We start from the raw sequence: 23208 nt of genomic DNA, 5'->3' as shown, positions 1-23208 counted from the left end.
CTCTCAACTTCCCTCTAATCCTTCCATCAATTGTTAAAATTGTTAAATTGTTCCTCCTTGTTAAAATGTTCTAATCCTGCCAACATCCTCATAAATCTCCTCTGTACCCTCTCTGTAGTATCCTTCCAGTAATATGCTGACCAGGGCTGTATGCAATATTCTAGCTGTAGTCTAACTGGTATTTTATACAGGTCAAGCATAAACTCCCTGCTCTTATACTTTTTGCCTCAGTCAATAAAGGAAGGTATCCTGATGCCTTCTTCACTACCTTATCTACTTGTCCCACTACTTTCAGAGATCTGTGGACATACAATGCAACATTCCTCTATCGCTCTACACTTCTCAGAACCCAACCATTGATTGCACATTTTCTTGCCTTGTTTGCTCTCACCAAATGCATTACCTCACACTTCTCCAGGTTGAATTCCATTTGCCACTTTTCTGCCCACCTGACTCATCGATGGATATCTTCCTGCAGTCTATAGTTATCTTCCTCACCAAAACTACACAAAATTTTCATTTCATCTGGAAACTTCTTAATCATGTGCTCACATCTAATTTTAAATCATTAATATTTCTCATTAAAAGCAAGGGGCCCAGTAGGGGCCTATGCAGAAGCTAACTGGAAACAGCCTTCCAGTCCCAAAACACCTATCGACCCATTGCTCCCTGCCAGTGAGTTAATTTTGCATCCAACTTGCTACTTTCCTTTAGGTTCCATTAACTTTTACTTTTTGATCAGTCTACCATACTACCATACTGAATTTCATGCAGGCTACAACATCAAATGTGCTACCCTCATCCATCCTCTTTGCTACCTCAAAAAATTCAATCAAGTTCATCAGACATGACCTTCCCTTAACAAATCCAGGTTGAATGTCCTTGATTAATCTGTGCTTTTCTAAATAATGATTTATATAGTCCCAAATAACAGCACTCAGGACCTGAAGATGGTGGCAGTTTGAAAGACCCCGTGCAAACAGGGAGATGGAGCCCCTTGGTCAGTCATGGAGCGGCATGGTTTGGCTTGGCTGCATCAATCGCAACTCCGGGGTGCTGAATGCATTGTATACCCCCCTAATAACCCTTTTCCCAGATCGGTTTGTTGGCTAGCATCAGACCTGCAAGTGCACGGCTTAGGAGATACGAATTGTTGCATCGGAGCTGTTGCCACTCAGCAGGCTTTTGGGCCGCAATAACTCTGTACAGGAGCGGCTTGGGCCAGAAAAAGGAGGTAACCTTCTTGGCCTGAAGCTTTTTGGCAGTGGAAGGATAACAGGATATTAAGGATAAACCAGTGTTTGCCAACCCACTGGGTCTATCTGGGATCAGAGTGCTTCCTAAAACTCTATAATTGCCTCAAATCCATTCTCCTCAATATACTATCAATGCCTGGTACAGAGGATGTCTGGAAAACACAGCACATCACCAATTTAGAGGTAGTCATCAGACGTATCTGTGCTGGGGAGGGAGCATGAAGACATAAAACTCTTTTTTTCTAACTATCTTTTCTACTCTCTCTGGTTGTGATGCTGGTGCTGTGCTGTAGTGACACAGTTTGTTATATTGCTACGTAATTCTTTCTTCCTTTCTTGTTGGTTATGCAGAAGCAATTTTACCCACAGCAAATTTCCACAAGGATAATAAAGCGTATTGAATTGAAATAATATATTGAATTTTTCCAATAATTTGTCTACCACCAAGGTTAGGCTGACAAGTCTCTAATTACTTGCTCTATCCTTTTCTCATTTATGATGCCTGGGTTCCTATGCCGAGTGTGTTTCTTTTTATAAAGCAGTGAAATTAAATACAATGGTTTCAAGTTGGACTCAAAACTTAAGTCAAAGTAAAGATATGAAAGTAAATGTGCAAAGTTCATAACAGGTATGGGAGGAAGTGGAAAAAAGCAGAGAAGAACAAAACCTACAGCCCAAGTTCAGGAAGACTAAAACCAAGAATTGAGTCAAAAGTCAGACCTTCAAACTGTTGCTGCATTGGAAAATATCCAACTGGTCCGTCAGGTCAAAAGATTGACCGTAAATCAATCATATTCCACAGAGAACATAATGGATGGACCAAATTACAAAATAAAATTGCTAAGAGTGCAACACTGTGATATTACAACCAGTAGTTATACACAAAATGCCTGCTTCAAAAATAACTAAGTATACTATATGCTTTTGGGAACAGTATTCCAGCATCTTGGTTGCCATAGAAATGTCAAATCTACAGTAAAGTAGATCTGCACTGAAATCATTTGTAAAACATAGTTGGTGCATGTAATCATGTAAATCAACTGCTACAGTTTGAAAAGTTAATAAAATGGAAGCTATGGTGCACATTTTCCATCAAAAATGATCACTTTCAGCTCTGTCGTGGTCAAAAAGTATCATATTTGAACAGTGAAAGTTACAGTCACAAACAAAGCTCAGCACCTGCATTATCTATTTTATATCCACATATCTCTGAATAAATATACATTAACTACCTCCACGTGACAGCAACATAAACGGACACGGAAAATTCCTTTGCACACTTGCATCAATTTATGTGATATAACAAGTGTACAGGATTTGGGATGCTTTTTTAAGAAGAAAATTATGCTCTCAGTTGGAATTTTCCTTGTAGAACTACAGCAATTTCTCGGTCAAGGTGAAGACACGTACTGTTTCCCTACCCCTTAAAATATTCCAATTATGCTGGCTACAGACAGCATCACTGAGCAGCACTATCACAAGTAAAGGAGCTGCAACTTCATATCAACTGAAGGACACTGGATTTGGTGATCAAGGAAACCATGCACATGTGTACACCTGAAACATGCTTTACCTGGGTGGGCTGGTTTCAGAGTGGCTTCCTAGCCACTGTGAAGCCGAGGTCTGTGTGTCTTGTTATGAAACTACCAAATGCCAGCTAACTCAGGACATAAAGCAAATTTTCCAGCTTGTTTCAGAGCGGCCTGGGTTAGTAGAGTGCAGAGTGGCCCTTAGGCCAGTTTAGAGTTAAGCTTTACATTCCTTACTGTGCAATCACAAGACCCGCAAAGATGCTCTCCGGAACTGAAATCATTGATATGGTCTGGTAGGGAGGGAAACACTGCGCAAGGGTCACAAGAAACAACAGGAAAATACACGTTTAAAAAAATCCAAGAAAAGGACAGTATTTAGAACAAACTATACCCCTGCATTTCTTCTCTCTTTTGGTCAATACTGCACTAGCAATTGATTTAGTACAGGAGATACAATTTAGCAGACAACGCATTTTCTTAAGGTTCAAGAAATTTGCTACTGCTTTGTAAACTGAACAGTTTCTCAACACAACGTTTCCAGCAAGCCCAAAAATAAATATGGTCAAACATCTGCCCATGGGAAAGTCACCTCTAGTTATTTAAAGACCTCATCAAATACAGGGAAAAATTTTCAGAAAAATAAGCTGAACAGGCGATTATTTGCCTTTTCATCTTTTTTCACAAAAACGTAAACTGCCCCTTCAGTAATCACGCTAATTGAATCTGTACTTGCAAGACAAGTCACACTATTAAATGCAATTTTAAAAAAAATCAGTCTCACAGTACCTGATTTAGATCCGGGTACAGAGGCTGATCTTTTGCCGCCCATGCTTGCACTTCCCATTTTCTTCGTAGATGCCTTAAACGTAGAATTGGCTGATGGTCTGTTTCCATCCACAGACTCCTCATCATCAAAGCTTTTGTCTTTAAAAAAAAACACCAAAAATATTAAAGCTACAGTAAACCTTGAATAATCAATTATTATTTCCAGTTCTTACTAAAGAAAAACAAATACCAATCACCATGACTATGATTTTCATTCTCCATGACAATTGTGACTGCAAAGTGAATATGAAAAAATACCCACCCTGGCGAAGTAGCATTAATCTAGCCTTTGATTGTATCATGCGCTTCAACACAGAATGGTAAAAAGCTGCATATCAGTCTATTCTACTGACATTTCAAATCCTGTTTTAAATACCAAAATGCATGTGTGAAGCAAATCCTTGTTTCTGCTGCTTTTGTCTGTGCTCCAGCCTACACATCCTCCCACTTTGTGTCACTAGCTCTCTGCCTTTTCCACCCAGACTCTGCAACTTACAGGCACAGATCCTCTTGCAAATCAGCCGTCTCATTCCTTTTTTAAAAAAATGCTGTCAATTCCTCTCATGCAAGAAGCTCCCAATAGGTCACATGACAAGTTTAAGTCAATTTTCAATAACAATCAATTCAGGTCCCCATCTCAATATACTCGCCATGAATACAACAGAGGCTTATTCCGGCATCTTTACCCTTTCTCCCTTCACTAGGTGCTCAGCAGCCAATCAGCTAAAAGATTACATCATCTCAGACAGCCAGTGCCAGATAGGAGGTGAAAATTCCTCATGCATATAAATCCTGTTCTCATACACAACTGCAATTTCTTTATTGCAGATTCTACTACATTCAACCTGCTCAGTTGACTTCAGTGCTAGATCTTATTTCAAGTATAGAATCTATATCGTTTTCTACATCCTATTTCCTTTAGCCTCTTTCAGCTGCATAGCTAATGTTACTTAAATAATCAATAATAAAACATCTCTCATTCGTTGGGCACCTTTCATTTTGTACATTAAGCTGGAAACAGCTTTTCTTTTTAACCAACTAATAAATATTGCATGACACAAAGTACAATATTGCTGCCTGTGCCTTGGAAAGATTTTTTATTTGTGGGCCTACAGCACAGCTGTGCTGACTTAACTACACAAGCATGTGCTTTGGGTTTTGTGATGCTGAAGCTGAGATTTAATTAATGAATCCAAATGAACAGGGCGTGCCCCAGTGGTGGTGTTTTGCATCCGATCAGTTCTGTAAAGCTCAATACAATGGCACTAACAACTTATCCTTCTATAGCACCTTCAATGTAATAAAACATCCCAAGGCACTTTGCAGGGTTATGACAGAACAAACTATAACACCGAGCCACACCAAGAGATATTGTCAGATGACCAACAGCCTGGCCATAGAGGTAAGTTTTAAGGAGTGTCTGAAAGGAATAAAACGAGCTAGAGGGGCAGAGGGGTGTAGGGAGAGAATTCCAGAGCTTCCAGTCTTTGCAGTTGAAGGCACATCCGCCAATGATGGAGCGACTAAAATCGCTGCTCAAGAGGCCAGGATGAGATGTGTGCAGATAACTCAAGAGTTGAGAGGCTGGAGAAGATTGCAGTGTTAGGGAGGGGCAAGGTCTTGGAGGGATTTGAGACAAGGATGAGAATTTTAAAGTCAAGACGTTGCTTGACCGGGGGACAATACAAGTCATCAAGCACAGAGTGATGGGTGACTAGGATTTGCTGCGAGTTAAAGACACGGGCAGCAGAGTTTTGGATGGTCTCAAGTTTATGCAGGATAGAACACGGGAAACCAGCAAGGATTGGGAATAGTTAATTCTAGAGATAACAAACGTATAACGAGGATTTCAGCAGCAGGTAAACTGAGACATGGGCAAAGTCGGATGATGTTGACATGGTGGAATTGGAGATCTTAGTGAGGTGTGAATAGGCAGTTGGAAGCTCATCTCAGGGGTCAAACATAACAACAATATTGCAAACACAGTAGCTTAGTCTCAGACTATTGCCTGGGAGAGGGATAGAGTCAGCAGCTAGGTAATACAGAGTTTGCAGTGTGGACCGAAAACAATGGCTTCAGTCTTCCAGATATTTAATAGGAGGAAATTTCTGCTCATCCAGTACTGGATGTTGGATAAGCATTCTGATAATTTAGCAACAGTGGAGGAGTCAAGAGAGGTGGTGGTGAGGTAGGGCTGGGTGTCAGCAGCATACATGTAAAAGCTAATGCTGTGCTTTTGAATGATGTTACTAAGGGGCAGCATTTAGATAAGGGATGGCTGGGGTCGCTGCAAGCACAAATCCTTGGTGGGCACCAGAGACAATGCAACATGAGTGGGAAGGGTGGCAATGCAATCTTAATAAGTGTTGAAAGTAGAGGTTTTTAATATGCAATTCTGTATACTTATCCAGTTTCAGTGATGCAAAGGACAATACAGAATAGAAAAATAATATACTATAGTGAAATTAAGAAATACTAGATGTCTTAAGTTCATTCAAATTGTAATAAATTTAGCAATCTATCAGCAAACATTCAACTTTTGTACTTCAGTATTTAAGAATTTAATCGAATGCATAAAATCTAATGCTAATTAAGAAACTATCAAATCGCACTACTTCTCATATACCAACTTCAATACTGCTTAATATATCATTGGTGTGCAGCTGAACTACAACAGACCAGAAAAGAGGAGGCGGTGGTATAGTGGTAATGTCATTGGAGTAGTTACATGGGTTCAAATACCACCACGGCAGACAGTGGAATTTAAATTCAACTAATAAATCTGGAGTTAAAAGGTTAGTCAGTCTCAGTTCAAATGACCATGAAACCATTATTGACTGTCGTGAAAATCCATCATGGTTCACTAATGACCTTTAGTGAAGGAATTAGGTTGTCCTTACCTGGTCTGGCCTCCGTGTGACTCCAGACCCACAGCAATGTAGTTGACTCTTAAATGCCCTCTGAAATGGCCTAGCAAGCCAACGGTAATCGCCTCAAAGACTGCAAACATCTGGGAGCTAGAGCTGTCTTACCAGTCAAGCAACAGCCTAACATAGTCATCCAGGCAGCAGTGTGTTGGAATAGTTGAGACGAGAGATAATGAAGGCATGAATGAGGGTCTCAGCAACAGATGAGTTGAGACAGGGGTGAAGTCAGGTGACGCTAGGGAGTGGAAATCAGTGGGCAAAATCGGCTTCAAGAAAATCTTGGGAATCTGAGTCATCCTTGAGGCTTTCTTCAGCCCACAATTATCAGCATTATAAAATCCTGCCTGAGCTTCGACAGTATTCTCAGGAACAGAATGGAGAGAGAATACATCTATAAAATTCAGTGAGAAACTGTTGAAGCCAGCTCTAGAGTTCCATAACAGAATATTTTAAAGCACTTTCCGTTCATTTTCCTCTTCCTCCTTCAGGTACTGTGACAAGAGGGCATTGGTGACCATGGACTTCCATTAGATTGGTCCATGATTATGCTTGGCAAAGCGCTGCAATGATTTGCCATTGTCTTCTAGAATATGGCTGACCAGTAAACTCTCCCGCTCTTAATTAATTATTTTTTTTATTTGTGTGTTAAGAAGGGTGAAGTTTGGATTTTGATTTCACTTTAGAGTGGAGACAGCAAGTCTGAAGTTCTTTTTGTATACCAACATTTTCCCTTGAAGTGGAAAGCTGCATTACCAATCGGATGAGTAGTTTAGGGAAGTTAAAACAAAGTTGAAAAAACTATGATGTTGCCTAGCAACAGGAGGCCCCCAGACAGACAACAAGAGATAGAAAGCAGTTTTCGTTCAGTTGGAAGAAAGTGCCAGGAGCAGCTGAACACAGGAGGGGGAGCTGCAGGGAGTTGCTGGACAAAAAAGAAATGTCCCAAAACCAGGCAGTGGAACAGGAGACAGGTCCCAAGAAGACAGTCAAGTCAAAGGACAAGGGACAGGAATGGAATAGGTCCTGTTCAGTGGAAGTTAAAGGAAGGAGCAGAGAAAATAACTCTGAATTAAAAACAGAAACCTGTGGGGAGCACAATTAAGGCAAAGTGGGTTTGCAAGAAGCCAGAAGATCCGAGGAGACAGCCAAAGGTGGGTGAGACTCCTTACTATAGGCCTGTGAAGCAATGGTGTTCTGTTGGCATGACTCAGTATCTGAGAGAGTGCATGGAAGGCAAAGCTTGAATGCACGTGGCAATTCAGAGGAGGGGAACATTGGAAAGAGAGATCGAAACCTTGGAGGTGGATCCTTGTGGAAGACACCCGAGAGAAAGCATCGTTTGTGAGAAGATTCCAAAGTGAGTTCTTGGAAAGCACAGGTTGGAAACCATCATGTGAAAGATGGAGTTCAGTGAGACCAGTTGGCTCACAGTATAACAAGCATCTGGGGGGAGTTGATGGGAGATCCAAAGCATCTGATTTGGGTGGCATCTGCCACATGGTTTCAGAGTGTGTTATATCCAACCACAATTCATTTATTAGTTTACATGGACTGTATTGGGAACTTAAGAGTATAAGGTAGATTTTCTAACTTGTGTTATTCTTAAGGATCCGTATATATCTGTAAAGTTGTGAGAGAAGGAGTAGTCTAATATCATTCATCTTTTCTTGTTTAATACATGCTTTATTCTTTTGTTAAAAGTTCATCAGTAGACTCTGTGACTCTGTTCACCAGCTACCCTCCAAGTTTCTGAACAAAAAATAAAAGTTAAGATCCATCAGGCCAGGTTCCATCCTTGGATCTGACTTGACAAGTAGTAACATCAGCTGGGATCATAACAAGTGGGACTGTGGGACAAGTGCACTTGCAGAGAGCTGGCACGGACACAATGGACCAAATGTCTCCTTCTATGTTGAAACCATTCTATAATTCCATGTCTTTTCTCCTGATATGCCCCATAATATTGATTTAGCTCTTCAAGATTTCTAAAGAAAAGGACATGTGAAAAATCTGTTTTATCACCTTCAGACAATGGGAAAATATCAAACACATCAGAAAAGCTAGGACACACTGCAACCACAGAACAATGTTCAAAAAGGAATTTTGATAACCTGGAAATGCAATTTTGAACATCCAAAAAGGCTTATAAAACACAAAATGTAAGTACTAAAATATCTGCGCATCATGGAAGTTTTTCACTCTGCATGTATGTCAGAACTAATCTTACCTACACACACATGAACATTAAAATAAGGTAAGCTGCTTCCAGTTGTGAGACTTTTCTTTCATAAGAATTCCAGACATGGCCAAGAACATGCTAATGAAGAGACTCTCAAAAGGCCTTATAGGTGAATTCAAAATGGAGTTTTTGGCAGCTTTCCCAAAGTCCAAGGGACATAAACTAGATACTCGAATGAAATAGCTGAGTCAGTGCTTTTCTCAGACCTAAATGGCAAGCCTCAACTTGGAGATAGTGGCACAGGTTTTCCTGCAATGGCCCAATCAGGATCATGCTTTGTAAATTCTCATGTCTAGCGCATCAGTCTCACCATGGATAACTTCCTCAGGAGCCACATAATCAATGCATGATTAAAACACAATCGATGTGCAGGCCAGTGACAATTCCAAGTCCTGTTAGAATCTCTGTAATAAAGGAATTGGCTTTACAGAGCTGTCTTTGTTTCTATTGAAAAAAACTACGGATGTGTCCATAAAATGGGTCAATACAATGAAACCCAATTCTCAACCTTACTTTAGATGTTTGAGAGGTCCGGTTAAATGTGTTTTTTAATCACCTAAAACATCCACAAACTTTACATCAATGTGCAGAAAGATGCAACCTATCTCATTTCTCCATTCCTTTGTAATTATCTTTGTCATTAAATTAACAGTAAAATGTCAGTAAACATGAACATTTAATAGGTTTGTGAATTTTAGGAAGATTTGTTTGAATCTATGATTCAGATCTGTATTCCATTAACTGTTGATCAAAATATTTAAACAATTGGATGTCACAACTAGTTTCTTCCATGTCACAAAGCAACTCAAACTTCAAAGTAGGGCAGACAGGTGACTAGGATGGTATTCACGTGTCTGTCAACATTTTGTTGTCAATTCCTTGTAAGGGGTCATTCAAAGAATCAGACTTAAATTAAGTGTTTTTTTTCATGCACAGCTGACAGCTATCAATTGATTTAGACTGCACATGCTATGGGTTTTACCCTGTGTAATAGAACAGTTCTCAACGGATTAGTCAACCAGTTAAAATAAATTCTGTGCATTGCAGGGGTAATTGAAAAAATTAGCAGTGAATATTTCAAGAAGGGCTGGATACCATTAACATATACAGAATACACTTATGAAGCGCTTGTATGACTTACGGATGTACTACGGTATAAGCATGACTACTGGACAACACTATTTTAAAACAATTGAATTCTGACTAAGGCATAATTGCTTGCTAAGAAATGTTGGAATGGAATTGTGCTGTCAATGATAAGTGCCACAGCTGTAGTTTGTACAGGTGAGTCTCTTCATTCAGATTGACTTGACTTTAGCTCCTTGTTGCCCATACTCATATAGAAGCAAGAAATCATGCCACTTAGACCAGTATTTTTCAGCCCAAGTGGCAGTGGCTTGAACATAAGAAAATTGTGATCATCATGGATTTTAATGGAAGTGGGGCAATGATAACCACCCAACTTTTCATGGCAGAGCAACACAAAACAACTCAGAAAAATTTGGAGTGGCAGAATTAATGGTTTAAGTCATGTACTCGACAATTCGCAATCTCTTCTGGGCCATTCAACGTCTGCACTGACTCAAAGTGCTATTGCAATGGAGCAAGCCTCCACCCTCCTGGGAAATCTGAGCAAGAGACAAGATATGCCAAAGTTTCTTTGCTATTGAAAGCTGAGAAGTCACTGGAAGAACATAAACCACCTAACATGTCTTTGTGGCAGGGTGGGGTGTGCTTGTTTCATAGTTTATCTGGAGTCATTAAATCTTCTTGATAGTTTCCATTGCACATTTGTTTCAAAAATAAGTGTAAAAGCATCCCAAAGCTTCCTGAAAAGGATAAGAGAATAAGTGTATGAGAGCAAGTAATTAGTTTAAGGAAATTCACAAGCATCTGGCTCGCAATTGTCTAAGTGTAATACTTGGATGCACATGTTTCTCTGTGAAAAAGGAAAGCACCATTTTATCTAGCTTTTCTCCAAATGTAGCTGCCAACATGCAAGGTGGATCTACCCAGGAAACAGAAGATCCAACAAATAAGAACATCACTGCTCTGGCATCCCAAAGGATATATGGATGAGATCATACAAGCTTAATCTATGACACTAGGAGTTATAAGCAAAGCAATATAAACTGAAATTATAATTTGAATATATACTAAATAAAATCTATACTTGCTAGCTGAAGATGTTAATTTATCAACCAGGTAATGAATCGAGTCACATACTGAGACGAGGTGACATCAAGGCAGCAGTTGGCTGAATGTGGCAAAACTGGAGTCAATGGGAATCAAGGGGAAAACTCTCCGCTGGTTGGAGACATACCTAGCACAAAGAAGGTGGTTGTGGTTGTTGGACGTCAATCATCTCAGTTCCAGGACTCAGTTCCAGGACATCACTGCAGAGTTCCTTAGGGTAGTGTCCTAGGCCCAACCATCTTCAGCTGCTTCATCATTAACCTTCCTTCCATCACAAGGTCAGGAGTGGGGGTGCTCGCTGATGATTACATAATGTTCACCGCCACTTGCGACTCCTCAGGTACTGTACAGTCCATGTCCAAACACACCAAGACCTGGATAATATCCAGGCTCGGGCTAACAAGTGGCAAGAAACATTGGCCCCACACAAGTGCTAGGCAATAACCACCTCCAAGAAGTCATTCAATGGCATTACCGTCGCTGAATCCCCCACTAACATGATCCTGGGGGTTACCATTGACCAGAAATGGAACTGGACTAGTCATGTAAATAATGTAGCGACAAGAGTAGGTCACAGGCGAGGAATCCACCTCCTGGCTCCCAAAAGCCTGTTCACCATCTATAAGGCACAAGTCAGGAGTGTGGTGGAATACTCTCCACTTGCCTGGATGAGTGCAGCTCCAACAACACGCAAGAAGCTTGACACCATCCAGGTCAAAGCAGCCCGCTTGATTGGCAGCCCTTCCAATGACATTTACTCCCTCTACCAGCAACGCACATTGGAAGCAGTGTGTACCAGCTACAAGATGTACCAAAGGGGCTCACCAAGCCTCCTTAGACAGTGCCTTCCAAACCCACCGACCATGACCACTTCGAAGGAAAAGGGCAGCAGGTTCTTGGGAATGCCACAACCTGCAAATTCCCTTCCAAGCCACTCACCATCCTGACTTGCAAATATATCACTGTTCCTTCACTGTTGATGGCTCAAAATCCTGGAACTCCTTCTCTAACAGCACTGTAGGTGTACTGCAGTAATAGAAGGAGGCAACTCATCACCACCTTCTCAAGGTCAGTTAGAGATGGATAATGAATGCTGGCATAGCCATCCCATGAATGAATAAAAAAATACAAATCTCACTGACAATGACCCTGGACATGCAGCTTCATGTCAATTTTGTTAATCAGTTCAGTAATTGCATGTTTCAGTCTTTGTGCCCTCAATTATTCATTCCTTCAGTTAACATCTGCCTAAATAGTCACATAATTTGACTAACAGTTTTATAAAAATGTTAATAAAATGTTAGAGTTCATGATCTGACTTTGAGGCTTGACAAGAGTTCAGTTGATTCACTTAGTCACTTACACATATCCTAATAAGAGGTTGGTAGTGGAAACGTGAATGCAATTTGGACTTCTGATGCAAGATGGCTCCAGAAGACAAAATTTAGGTATCATGTTGATTTAATCTATCACTATTTCACGGTAATTTTTTAAATCTCCATTTACACTGATAATAATGCCATCTATCTGTGTCCTCAACAAATTTGGATACTTGGCTTTCTATTCTATCACCTAAGACATGGGTAAGTGCATTAAATGGTTGAGGCCCCAACACAGATCCTTCTGGGACATGAGCCAAATTCTGCCAATTAGAGTATATGCTCATTGTCCGATTCTCTGTCTGCTGCCACTCAGCCAATTTTCGAACCAGGTTAATAATTTGTCTTCAATTCCATGGACGTCAAACTTTAGCAAACAACCACAGGCATTCTCTGTCCACTATTTTAGTCACCTCTTCAAAAAATTCAATCTGATTGGTCAGGCATGACCTATCCTTTAAAAATCCCTGTCGGCTCTCTCGTCAACTGAAAATTTCCATGTGTTCAGTACCCTATCCTTAGTAAGGGGCCCCAGCAAAATTCCCAAGAGATGTTAGGCTAACTGGTCTGTACCCTGTTTCCGCCCTAACCTTTCTGAAATAGTAGTGTGACATGTGCAATTTCCCAATCTGAAAGGAATGATTCCCTAATCGAGAGAGCCTTTGAAGATTATGGTTAGGGCATTTGCAATATTCTCACCTACTTCCTTTAAAATCCTGGGAAGGAAACAATCTGGTAATGGAGATTTGACACCTTTTAGTGCCTTTTTTACTTCATTTTTGTCATTGTGCTGATGTTAATTTGGATGAATCCCTGTCTCAGATTCAATATGAATTTTCCTGGGATGTCTGGCATGTTGACCTCTTCCTCTATTGTAAATAATGACCAAGTAATTATTCAGCATATCTGTCATTTCCTTACTTCCATTGACAATATTATTAACAGCTTTCAAGGAGCCCACAGGGCTCCTGACCACCCTCACTTTCAAGTATTATTGCAATTTTGTGTGCGCATTTTGATATCCCTTGCTAGTTTTTTAAAAATTCTCCTTTCTTGCAGCTCTTGCTGTTTACCACCCTTTCCTGTTCCTTATATTCCTTCCTATTTGCCAGGATTGGTGCTAAATGTGCATGTTTTTTCGTTTCGTTTCATGTTGTCTCTTCTCTTGGCTCTTACGGTAATAACTTATTTTGGATCACATTAAATATTATTTTTGAATACCTCCCACTGATCTTATTTTGTTTTACTAAAAAAATTCCTCAATTTCTGCAGATATTCTCTCAAGACATTGGAAGTTAGCCCTGCCTAAATCTAGAATCTTAGTAGCTGTTTTATGTTTACATTGAACTTGATCATATTATGATTGCTATTAGATAAATGTTCAAACACATTAGGCTGATTATTAAATCTGACTCATTAATCATTGCTAAACCTAACACTGTATTTCCCCCTTTTTGATTCTAGGAAATAGTGCTGCAGAAAATTTTCCAGGACACACATAAGAAATTCACTACATTTCTGACATGTGCTAGTGCAAGAAGTTAAAGTCTGTAAGGCATTTTGATATCTCTTGTATTTCTGTTATGCTGTACGGCATTTTAAATATCTCTTGTATTTCTGTTTGTATGTAAAATGTAACCAGTCGTGGTGTGGACCAGTATGTGGAGCTCATTGGGTGGTACAAACATGGAGTGCAGAGGACATTGGGATGAACGGAGAAGGACTCTGACCGAAGACATCATCACAGGGGCTCACATTGGACTTTTTAAAAATAAAGAGAGTTTTAACTGAACAGGGAGATACATGCACACAGACATATCGGGGCATTTTATTAAGGGAGTAGCCCAGACTAATTGCACCACCACACACTGTCCACACAATTCTCATACACAATGGCCTCTCTGGATTTGTATAAATGGCTTTCTTCTTGCCTCATCAAGGTGCAGATATTACATCCATTGCTGGTACGCACCTGGAGACGCCTCCCAAACCCACCCTGCTGAGAGCAGGAGACCATATGCAGGTGGTCTTGCATAGCCATGGAGGAGTTGATAAGGCACTGAAACCCAATTGGAGGACCTGATTAGAGGTATTACCTTTTATGTCAAGGGACCAGGGTCAGAAAGGGGTAACATAGCCCACAAGGTCATTGTTGCTGCAGCCATGGAAGCATGAATTAGAAGCAGAAATTGTATCCAAGTTTGTTTTGTGTCATTGATACCTTGTACTAGGTCCGGACCCCAGAAGGAAGTGAGATCCCCTGTTTTAGAGTCTTACAAAATCCACCAATAAAATCACTCTGCCTTTAGTATATGCTTGTATAATATTTGCATTTATATAATCTATCACTTCACAGCTGCCACCAGGGCCCATACAACAGTCCCGCTTGTCTTAAATAATTTTCTATTTCTTAATTCTACCCATTAAGTTTCTACTGCCTGCTTACCTCTCCTTAAAGCCTCACTTATTATTCAAGTGATTTCATCCTTAATCACAAAGGCCATTTACTCCTTCCTCTCTACTATTTTCTCTCATTCCTGTAGCCAAAAGAAGTAGGCAGCCATTTGGACCCTAGAACCTGGTATATATTGTATCCAGTCCTGACTGTCTTGCAACCATGTCTTTGTAATGGCTACCATGTCTTTCCTTTCAAGTTGAATTTGCACCTGAAATTCATTCAGTTTGTTCCTTATAGCCCATGCGTTTATGTAAAAAATGTTCATTTGGATCGCACATTAACTTTTAAAAAAAACTCTCTCTCTTTGCCTCATGCTTTACCCTTACATTTCTTACTTCTCTGTCATTGCTGAATTACTTCACACCTTTTACTTTTCCCCTTACCTCTGGTGCCTAAAGCACAATTTCTATTACTCTCTACCCTTTTCTTTATGAACTATTCAACCATGAAAATTTCTCCAATGATCGTCACCTTGATGTGATGAAGAGGCTTGTGTGCTCCAACGATCCTTTGCGTAACGTCTTCATGAGTTCCTTGCTGCTGGTAAGGCCACTTATGATGGTAAAATTGGGGGGAGGTGCCAGTCCAAGTGTGGTCTGAAAAGTACTCAACAGAAGATAGGCAAAGGAAAACTGTGCATCTCACCGGCTGCAAAGGCAGAAGAAGGCAGCATCAAGGTCCCAGTCATCATGGCTTGACATGTCACTGAAATCTGATCACCAACCAGTCAAGATCGCGTGGATAATGACAGTGTCCTAAGGTTCCCACATCAAGCAAAGTAACACACAGGCTTCTGCCAAGTCCTGGAGCGATGCAGAACAGGTTAACAGGACAGGGCTCTGAACTCCATGGGAGTCCCTAGGCAAGAATCTGCAGAGAGGTGACAGATACATGAAGGTCATTGAACACCTGCGTTGGGACAGAGCCATCTTTGGTCAGCAGCACTGTGACTAAGCAGTCCTCTTCAGATTGCCCTCTGTCTACTCAAAATGGGGAAGCAGCTAGAAGCCCTTAAAATGGGCTGTCCACTTCTTTCCTGGCTGGTGAACCACACCAAGTGAGATCACCTTCTTTCTGGACAAAAATAAAACTCTAAATTTTGAAACTAGGAATGTTAGAGCACTCATAGATAATCTCAAGAGTTATCGTCCAGAAAGAAGAACTGTAATCTTGCAATCCCGTGAGCTATCAAGACTCCAAATTGACATTGGTGTCCTCAGCGAGATCCACCTTCCTGGGGAGGGGCAGTTGAAAGAACAAACAGGAGGATACACCTTCCACTGCAAAGGAAAGGCTGACAGCAACCCTTCTGACCACAGGTAGAAACCTAGAAAATAGGAGGAGTAGGTCATTTGGCCCTGCGATCCTTCTCCGCCTTTCAATATGATCATGGCCGATTTTGATGTGATGATTTTGCCTTCAGGAGTTGGATCTTGGATATGCTGCCAGAACTCCACAATTTTATGAATGTAACTCTTTCGAGTTATCAACAGTCACAGATTGTAACTCTTTCGAGTACATTCACAGTTCTTGGTTTCCGGGAGTGGGACATGAACCCACAACCCTCTGATTCAAAGGCGAGGGTGCTATGAACTGAGCCACAGCTGACACCTCGTCAATTGTATGAATGTAAATGCACGACACTTTATCTAAAGCACAGCTATAACCAATGTGCCACTGTGATTGGTGCTTAAGCCTGACCCTTGACTCTGATGAGATGATTAGGATAAGTTCTCTCGTGACCTTGATGAAATCCTCACTGCCAGCCCAAAAGAAGAAAAGGATCATCTTTTTGGAGGACTTAATGTCAGGGTTAACACTAAAGAGACATCAAACTCTGATGCCTGAAGTGGAAACACTGAGAAAAATGGGGTCGTGAAAAACCAATGCAAATGGCATCCTCCTGCTGACAAAGTCTGCTCATTATAACAGCGCCCTCTCCCAGCAGGAGACTACATGGAGGCATCCTAGATCAAAGTATTGGCACCTCCAGGATGATGTCATTGTCTGTGTCAAAGATCCAAGTGATGTCTGTATCACTCTATCCATGCAGGATGCCTGTTGGACAGATAGTATTCCAGCTGAGGTCTTCAAAGCTCAGACTTAAACGTTTATAGCACAGGAGACCATTTGGCCCATCGTGTCCGCGCTGGTCAACGAAGATCAGGCTACACTAATCCTATTTTCCAGCACTTAGCCCATAGCCCTGGAGGCTATGACAACACAAGTGAAGCTGGCAGACTTTTGTTCACATCAAGACTCTGTGCACTAAATCCATAGATTTGGGAGGATAAAAAATACCCCTTGGACTTCAGGAATGCAACAACTTCAACCATCTTCATGCTGTGAAAACTATCGAATTATTTCCCTTTTGTGCACAGGGGAAACCCTGATATACATTCTCCTGAATGGCCTACTTCCTGTGGCTGAGGAAATCCTCTCAGAGACAGTGTGGCTGTAGACCTTTCCAGAGGAACCTCCAGTCTTGGTTGCCAGACAAATCCAAGAGCAATGTTCAGAACAACACCAGGATCTCTTCATTGTATCTATCAACCTGACCAAAGCATTTGACTCAGGAAATCACAAAGTTCCCTGGATTGTGCTCCATAGATTTGGATATCTAAGAAAGCTCATTGCAAAGCTGCAGTTGTTTCATGATGATATGACTGCAACAGTCTTCAGTGGGATATCTGAAACAGAGCTTCAAAAACAGGACCGAGGTCAAGGAAGGCTGTGTGATAGCCTTCATGCTATTGACAATCTACCTGACAGTGGCTATTCACCTTAAAGATCAACTGCCTCTGGTGTCACTATTAAATAACCTGAGTTGCCTCTTTGCCAAAACTGAACTAACGTCCATAGATAAACATGATTCACAGTTTGCGGATGACGGCAGTGTCGTTCTCCACTCAGCACCAGATTTGCAAGCCACTCTCAATCTCTACAATTCTGCATACAAGAAACTCGGCCTGTCCTTGAATGTCGCCAAAACAAAACTCATTTATCAACCCACACCTGGTCGGTCAAATGTTCCACCTCCCATATATGTTGAAGGCGAGACCCTAGACTATGTTGAGCACTTCCCATACCTTGGCAGCTTCCTCTCTCAAAAGACCACCATCAATGGGGAGATCCAACGCAGGATCAGCTGTGTCCCCTCAGCCTTCTCCCAACTAAGAAATGAGTGCCTGACAACCAAGACCTCTGCAAGTTAACAAAAATCCTAATGTATGGAGTAGTTGTGGTCATCACACTCCTGTGCAGCAGTGAGACATGGACTTCATATCAGTGACACACAGAGCGCTAGAGAAATTCCATCAACAATGCCTCCACTGCAACCTCTGGATTCAATGGGAGGGCAACTGAACATAGGAAATAGAAGCAGAAGGGCAAACGTGAGCATTCTTCTCAAAGTCAGCTCCACAAGCACTCGGGCAAAACTTCTGAAAAATAATGTTCAATGGACTGGTCACTCTGTCCGGATGGCCAAAAAGCATCTCCCCCACTGAGTCTTGCTTTTTTCAACTCAAATGGCCAGCATTCTGGGGAAGACAAAGAAAATAATTCAAAGACACTCTAAAGCTCTCCTTGAAGCGTGGCAGCATTGACATTAATGGCTGGGAGGAGCTGCTACAGATCGATCAGAATGGTGACAACTTGCTCATCGAGCTACAACACGCTTTGAGTCACAACATCTTAACGATGAGGCAGAGCAGTGGCAGATAAAGAAAGAAAAGGAAGCAAATCCTGCACTCCAGATCCCACTACCTCACGGGACGCCCTGCCCACGCACCCAAAGATATGTGGGTCAAGAATTCGCCTGTCACATTAAAACCTATGGCAGAAACTTCGACCCTGAGTATACATCATACTCAAATCAAGGAACAGCCAACAAAAAACTACTGTTAATACTGCCTAGTCCACCTGAGCCCTTCCACCTCCTCTTTGTAGTTTTAAGTCCTTATACCCTATTTATCCTTTCTGCTCAGACCCTGTCCCAGCCCAGTTTAGATGGAGTCCATCCCAATGGTATAGTAGCTTTCAGTGCCAATATCCCATGAAATCTAGTCTTTCCCATACCAGTCCTTCAGCCACATGTTTACTTCCCTAATCTGCTTGTCCTTCTGCCAATTTGCACAAGGTATGGGTAGTAATTCAAAAATTATAACCCTTGAAGACCTGTTATTTAACTTAGCTCCTAGCACTCCCGAAACAGGTTCCCTTGCCTACTCTTCTCAATGTTGTTAGTCGTAACACGTATTACAATGACTAGATCCTCACCCTCCCTTTCCAATATCCTTGGTTAAGTTGGTTCAAAGCGTCCGAAAAAAGTACTTGAAGTCTGTAGGGTTGTTAAGAAAAAAATGCCAATACACCCACAGAATCAGCTCCAGAAAAAGCTCACCTTTTGTGCTATTCACACTGTGTACCATGGAACACATGACATGCTGGAACGAAAGAAATGCAATTTTTCACCAAGCGACAAAGAAAATAATTTTACTTTGGCTTATGGGGCTTAATCAGCAGTCAACGTTTGAGATTGGAGGCTAATTATTACCGATAAATGAAGCAAACTACATAAAACTTGTCTTTTTCCTTTAATGTTGCCAATTTGGCTCAATGGTCGCACTCTCACCTGGAGGTCAGAAGATCATGAGTTCAAGCCCCATTGCAAGATTTGGGGGCATCATCAAAGCTACTAATACTGAGGGGCTTCTGCACTGCTAGAGATGCTGACTTTAAGGTGTCACGTTAAACAAAAATCTGTCTTCCTTCTGACTTGGTAAAATATATGATGGTAATTATCTGTTGCCTAATATCCCTTCAGAAGATATCTATCTAATGTCACTGGACTAGTTAGTAGTCCAGGGGCCCAGGCTAATGCTCTGGGATCATGGGTTTATATCCCACCATGGCAACTGATGAAATTTAAATTCAATTAATAAAATCTGGAAAAGAAAGCTAGTCTCAATAATGGTGGCCATGGCAACTATTATCAAATGTTGTAAAAACCCATCTGGTTCACTGGTGTCCTTGAGGAAAGGAAATCTGCCATCCTTACCAGTCTGGCCTACATGTGACACTTATCTGCCCTCAGCAATGGTCTAACAGGCCAATTTATGGACAAATAGGAACGGGTAATAAATGCTGGTCTTGCCAGTGGTGCTCACATCTCATGAAACAGTAGAAGAATTTGACAATGTGAAATGCACAATACAAATGCAAGTTATTTGTTTTAATGAGCCATGTCATCAAGCAGAGGCTCTGGGATGAATGCAAAATTTGTCTGAGCAAAGTGCATCCTAGCTCATTATCCAATAACTGTTACTTCTGAGCTCCATTAAAACAGTTAATGCATTTGCCAGACATAATTCAGATAGAACCCCATACACATTAACTGATTTGAAATACTGTGTTCTCAATGAGAAACAGGAGCAACTATGATGGTTGACAGTCATTTGGCAGAATGACTCATTGTCAGAGCTTTCAAACAAGCACCAAGATGTAGCTTGGCTGGTGGTGAAAAGGGCACTCTCTGTCAGATCCTTCATGCACACCCAAAGTCTCTATGCCACTACATGCTTCCTTTGAGGTGGCTACAGTGGGGAAGAAACCATTGCCCACCTCCTTCTACAATGTGCCTTCGCAAAGACGGTCTGGAAAGAGATGCAGTGGCTTATGTCAAAGTTCATCCCAAGCAGTTCCGTGACACAGGACTCTGCCTGACTACGTTCTATTGGATGCACAAAAGAACAGCTGCCAGAGGACCACCAACTCATTGAAAGATGCTCTTTGATCCGCCTGAAGCTCGTTAGTCTTCCAGTACAAAGAGTTATCTACAGTTGACTGTTGAAGACTGGCACATTCTATGGTCCAGGACTACATACTGAAGGATGCAGTAAAGCTTGGGGCATCTGTGGCAAAGGCATAATAAGGAAAGGCCACTGTCTAAGGCCTTTCAGCTCCAGCACACCGAGGGTTTGGAAACATTGCAGAGCCCTTCAAGCTGTATGTTGGACAGTAAATGTATACAGTAAATATCACGTGTATTGCAACTGTATTGAGGCACCTGAGTGCAACAAGCTGCATGGAGAAAAGCTTAATTTTATTGCACTTCCTGTAATGTTCCAGTCGAAATGTTTTTGTTATGTGCTTTTACAAATTTTATGAAAAGTATATGTTTGGAAAATATCCGCTGTCAAGGACGCTAAACACCATACTATTTCCTCCCTCAATGTTTATCTCATCCAATATTTCACACTCCTCCTCCTGAACTGCAATGTCTACTTCAACCCTCTCTTTCGTGAAAATAGACGCAAATTATTCATTTCAAGAACCATACTCACATCTTGCACTTCCACATACAGAATACCTTTTTAGGCTCTGATTGGCACTACTCTTTCCTTAGTTATCCATTTGCTTTTTATGTTTTTATGAAATACCTTTGGGTTTTGCTTGATTTAACTGGCCGATATTTTTTCATGTCCTCTGTTTTCTTTCCTATTTCCTTTTGAATTTTACCCCTTCAAATTCTAGTCTTCTAGGTTTTCTGTAGTATTGAGTTCTTAGCATCTGAAGCATGCTAAACCACCAATGCTGATGAAAGCGGCAGGCAAGTTCGGTTGACCTGTGGCACGTTCAATCAAACTTCACATTGAAAGATCGCAAGCGTTCTTGCTTGCGGCTCTGGGTCTTAACTGTTATCTTCAATAATTGGGTGTCTTAGGGTTGCCAATTCTGGCTGGACATATTCCGTGAGAGTTCATGACATGATCTCCGACCTTTAACTGCCCCTTCCCCAGACTCCTACCATTGGTTGTCCAACAGATTAATTATCACAGAGCCCTGCCTTCCGAAGGCTTTTCACTGTGTCCTGGTTTTGGCTTTTGAAAAGTTGGTCACTCTAGTGGTGGTTAAGGTTTTGGAATCCTTGATCAGGGAAAAATAAAATCAACAGGCATTTGGAAAGGTTAATTCAAAAGAGCCAGCACTGATTTCAAAATAGCAGATCGTGCTCCACTAATGTAACTGAATTTTTTGATGCAGGGACAGAGAAATTTAATGAAGGTAATGTGGTGGATTTTGTCAAAATGGGTTTTAAGGAAGCATTTCACAAGGTACCACATAAAAGCCTGGTTAACAGAATTGTAGTTTATGGAATAAGGAAGGCCAGTGTGCAACTGGGGAAAACAAAATTGACTCATTGACATAAAGCAACAAGTCATGGTAGATGGGTATTTTTCAGACTGGAGGGTGGTAGACGGTGGTGTTCCCCTAGGGTCAGTGCTGGGACCACTGCTTTGTTGCTATACATGAATGACTTGGATCTTGGAACGCGAAGCAAATTTTCAAAGTTTGCAGAAAATAAAAAACTTGGACGAGTAACAGTGAGGATGGTATGAATTGCTGTAACAGGACAAGAATGGGCAGACAAGTGGCAGATGGAATTTAATATGGAGGAGAAGTGTGAGATGATGCATCTTGGCAAAAGGAATAAGGAGAGGCCCTATAGACTAGTGGCACAACTCTAAAGTGTGTGCAGAAACAGAGGGGCCTGGGGTGCTTGCTCTTCAATCTTTGAAGTTGGCAGGATATATTCAGAGGGTGGTTAGCAAAGCATATGGGGTCTTGGGCTTCATAAGTAGAGGCATTGAGTACAAAAGCAGGCAAGTTATGCTGAGCTTACATAAAGCTCTGGTTGGGCCCCGACTAGAGGACTGCATCCAGCTCTGGTCACCACACTTAAGGAAAGGTGTGAAGGTCCTCGAGAGGGTGCAGAGGAGACTTACCAAAATGGTTCCAGGAATGGGGGTGGTTTTAGTTACAAAATTATGTTTTCAAAGGCTGGGTTATTCTCCTTGGAGGAAAGGAAATTGAGAAGAGGTTTGATAGAGGCGTACAGGATAATGACTGGCTTCGATAAGGTAGACAAGGAAAATCTCTTCTCATTAGCTGATAATACAAGGACTAGAGGACATAGATTGAAGGTTTTGGGCAAGAGATGCAGGCGGAATGTGAGGAAGAACATGTTTATGCTGCAAGTGGTAACCACCTGAAACTTGCTGCCCATAAGGGTGGTGGGTGCGAAACAATCTGATTTCAAAAGGAAATTGGATGGTCACTTGAAGGAATTAAACTTGCAGAGCTACGAGGACCAAGCAGGGGAGTGGGGCTGACTGGATTCCTCCACAGGAATGGACTCGATGGTGTCATGAAAAGATATTAATGTCTACAACGTTACTGGAAATTATTTTTTAAAACAGAGTTCTAGTGGGGTCTGTGTCTATGTGCATGTCTGCGTGTGTCTTAATTGGATTAAAACCAGCTAGCCTGGGTGCTTTGATGTTTAGTAGTTTTGAGATATTAATTAGATAAACGTAAGGGGGGGTAGGAGG

At 41.3% G+C, this 23208-nt stretch overlaps 1 protein-coding gene across 14 annotated transcripts in view; it reads right to left on the bottom strand.

The window, feature by feature from the left end:
- Positions 1 to 23208, bottom strand: part of clasp2 (cytoplasmic linker associated protein 2) — a 570512-nt gene that overhangs the window by 390719 nt on the left and 156585 nt on the right. For all 14 annotated transcript variants that reach the window (XM_078540120.1, XM_078540106.1, XM_078540107.1 and 11 more), the window contains exon 8: positions 3575 to 3712. In XM_078540120.1, coding sequence (XP_078396246.1) covers positions 3575 to 3712 — 138 coding nt within the window. The remainder of the gene's footprint in view (positions 1 to 3574; positions 3713 to 23208) is intronic.

Source organism: Cetorhinus maximus, chromosome 4 (genome assembly GCF_964194155.1).
Source record: "Cetorhinus maximus chromosome 4, sCetMax3.hap1.1, whole genome shotgun sequence".
In the NCBI taxonomy this organism is placed as follows: Eukaryota; Metazoa; Chordata; class Chondrichthyes; order Lamniformes; family Cetorhinidae; genus Cetorhinus; species Cetorhinus maximus.
The sequence above is the reverse complement of the archived record's forward strand: the minus strand, read 5'-3'. Positions and strand labels throughout refer to the sequence as shown.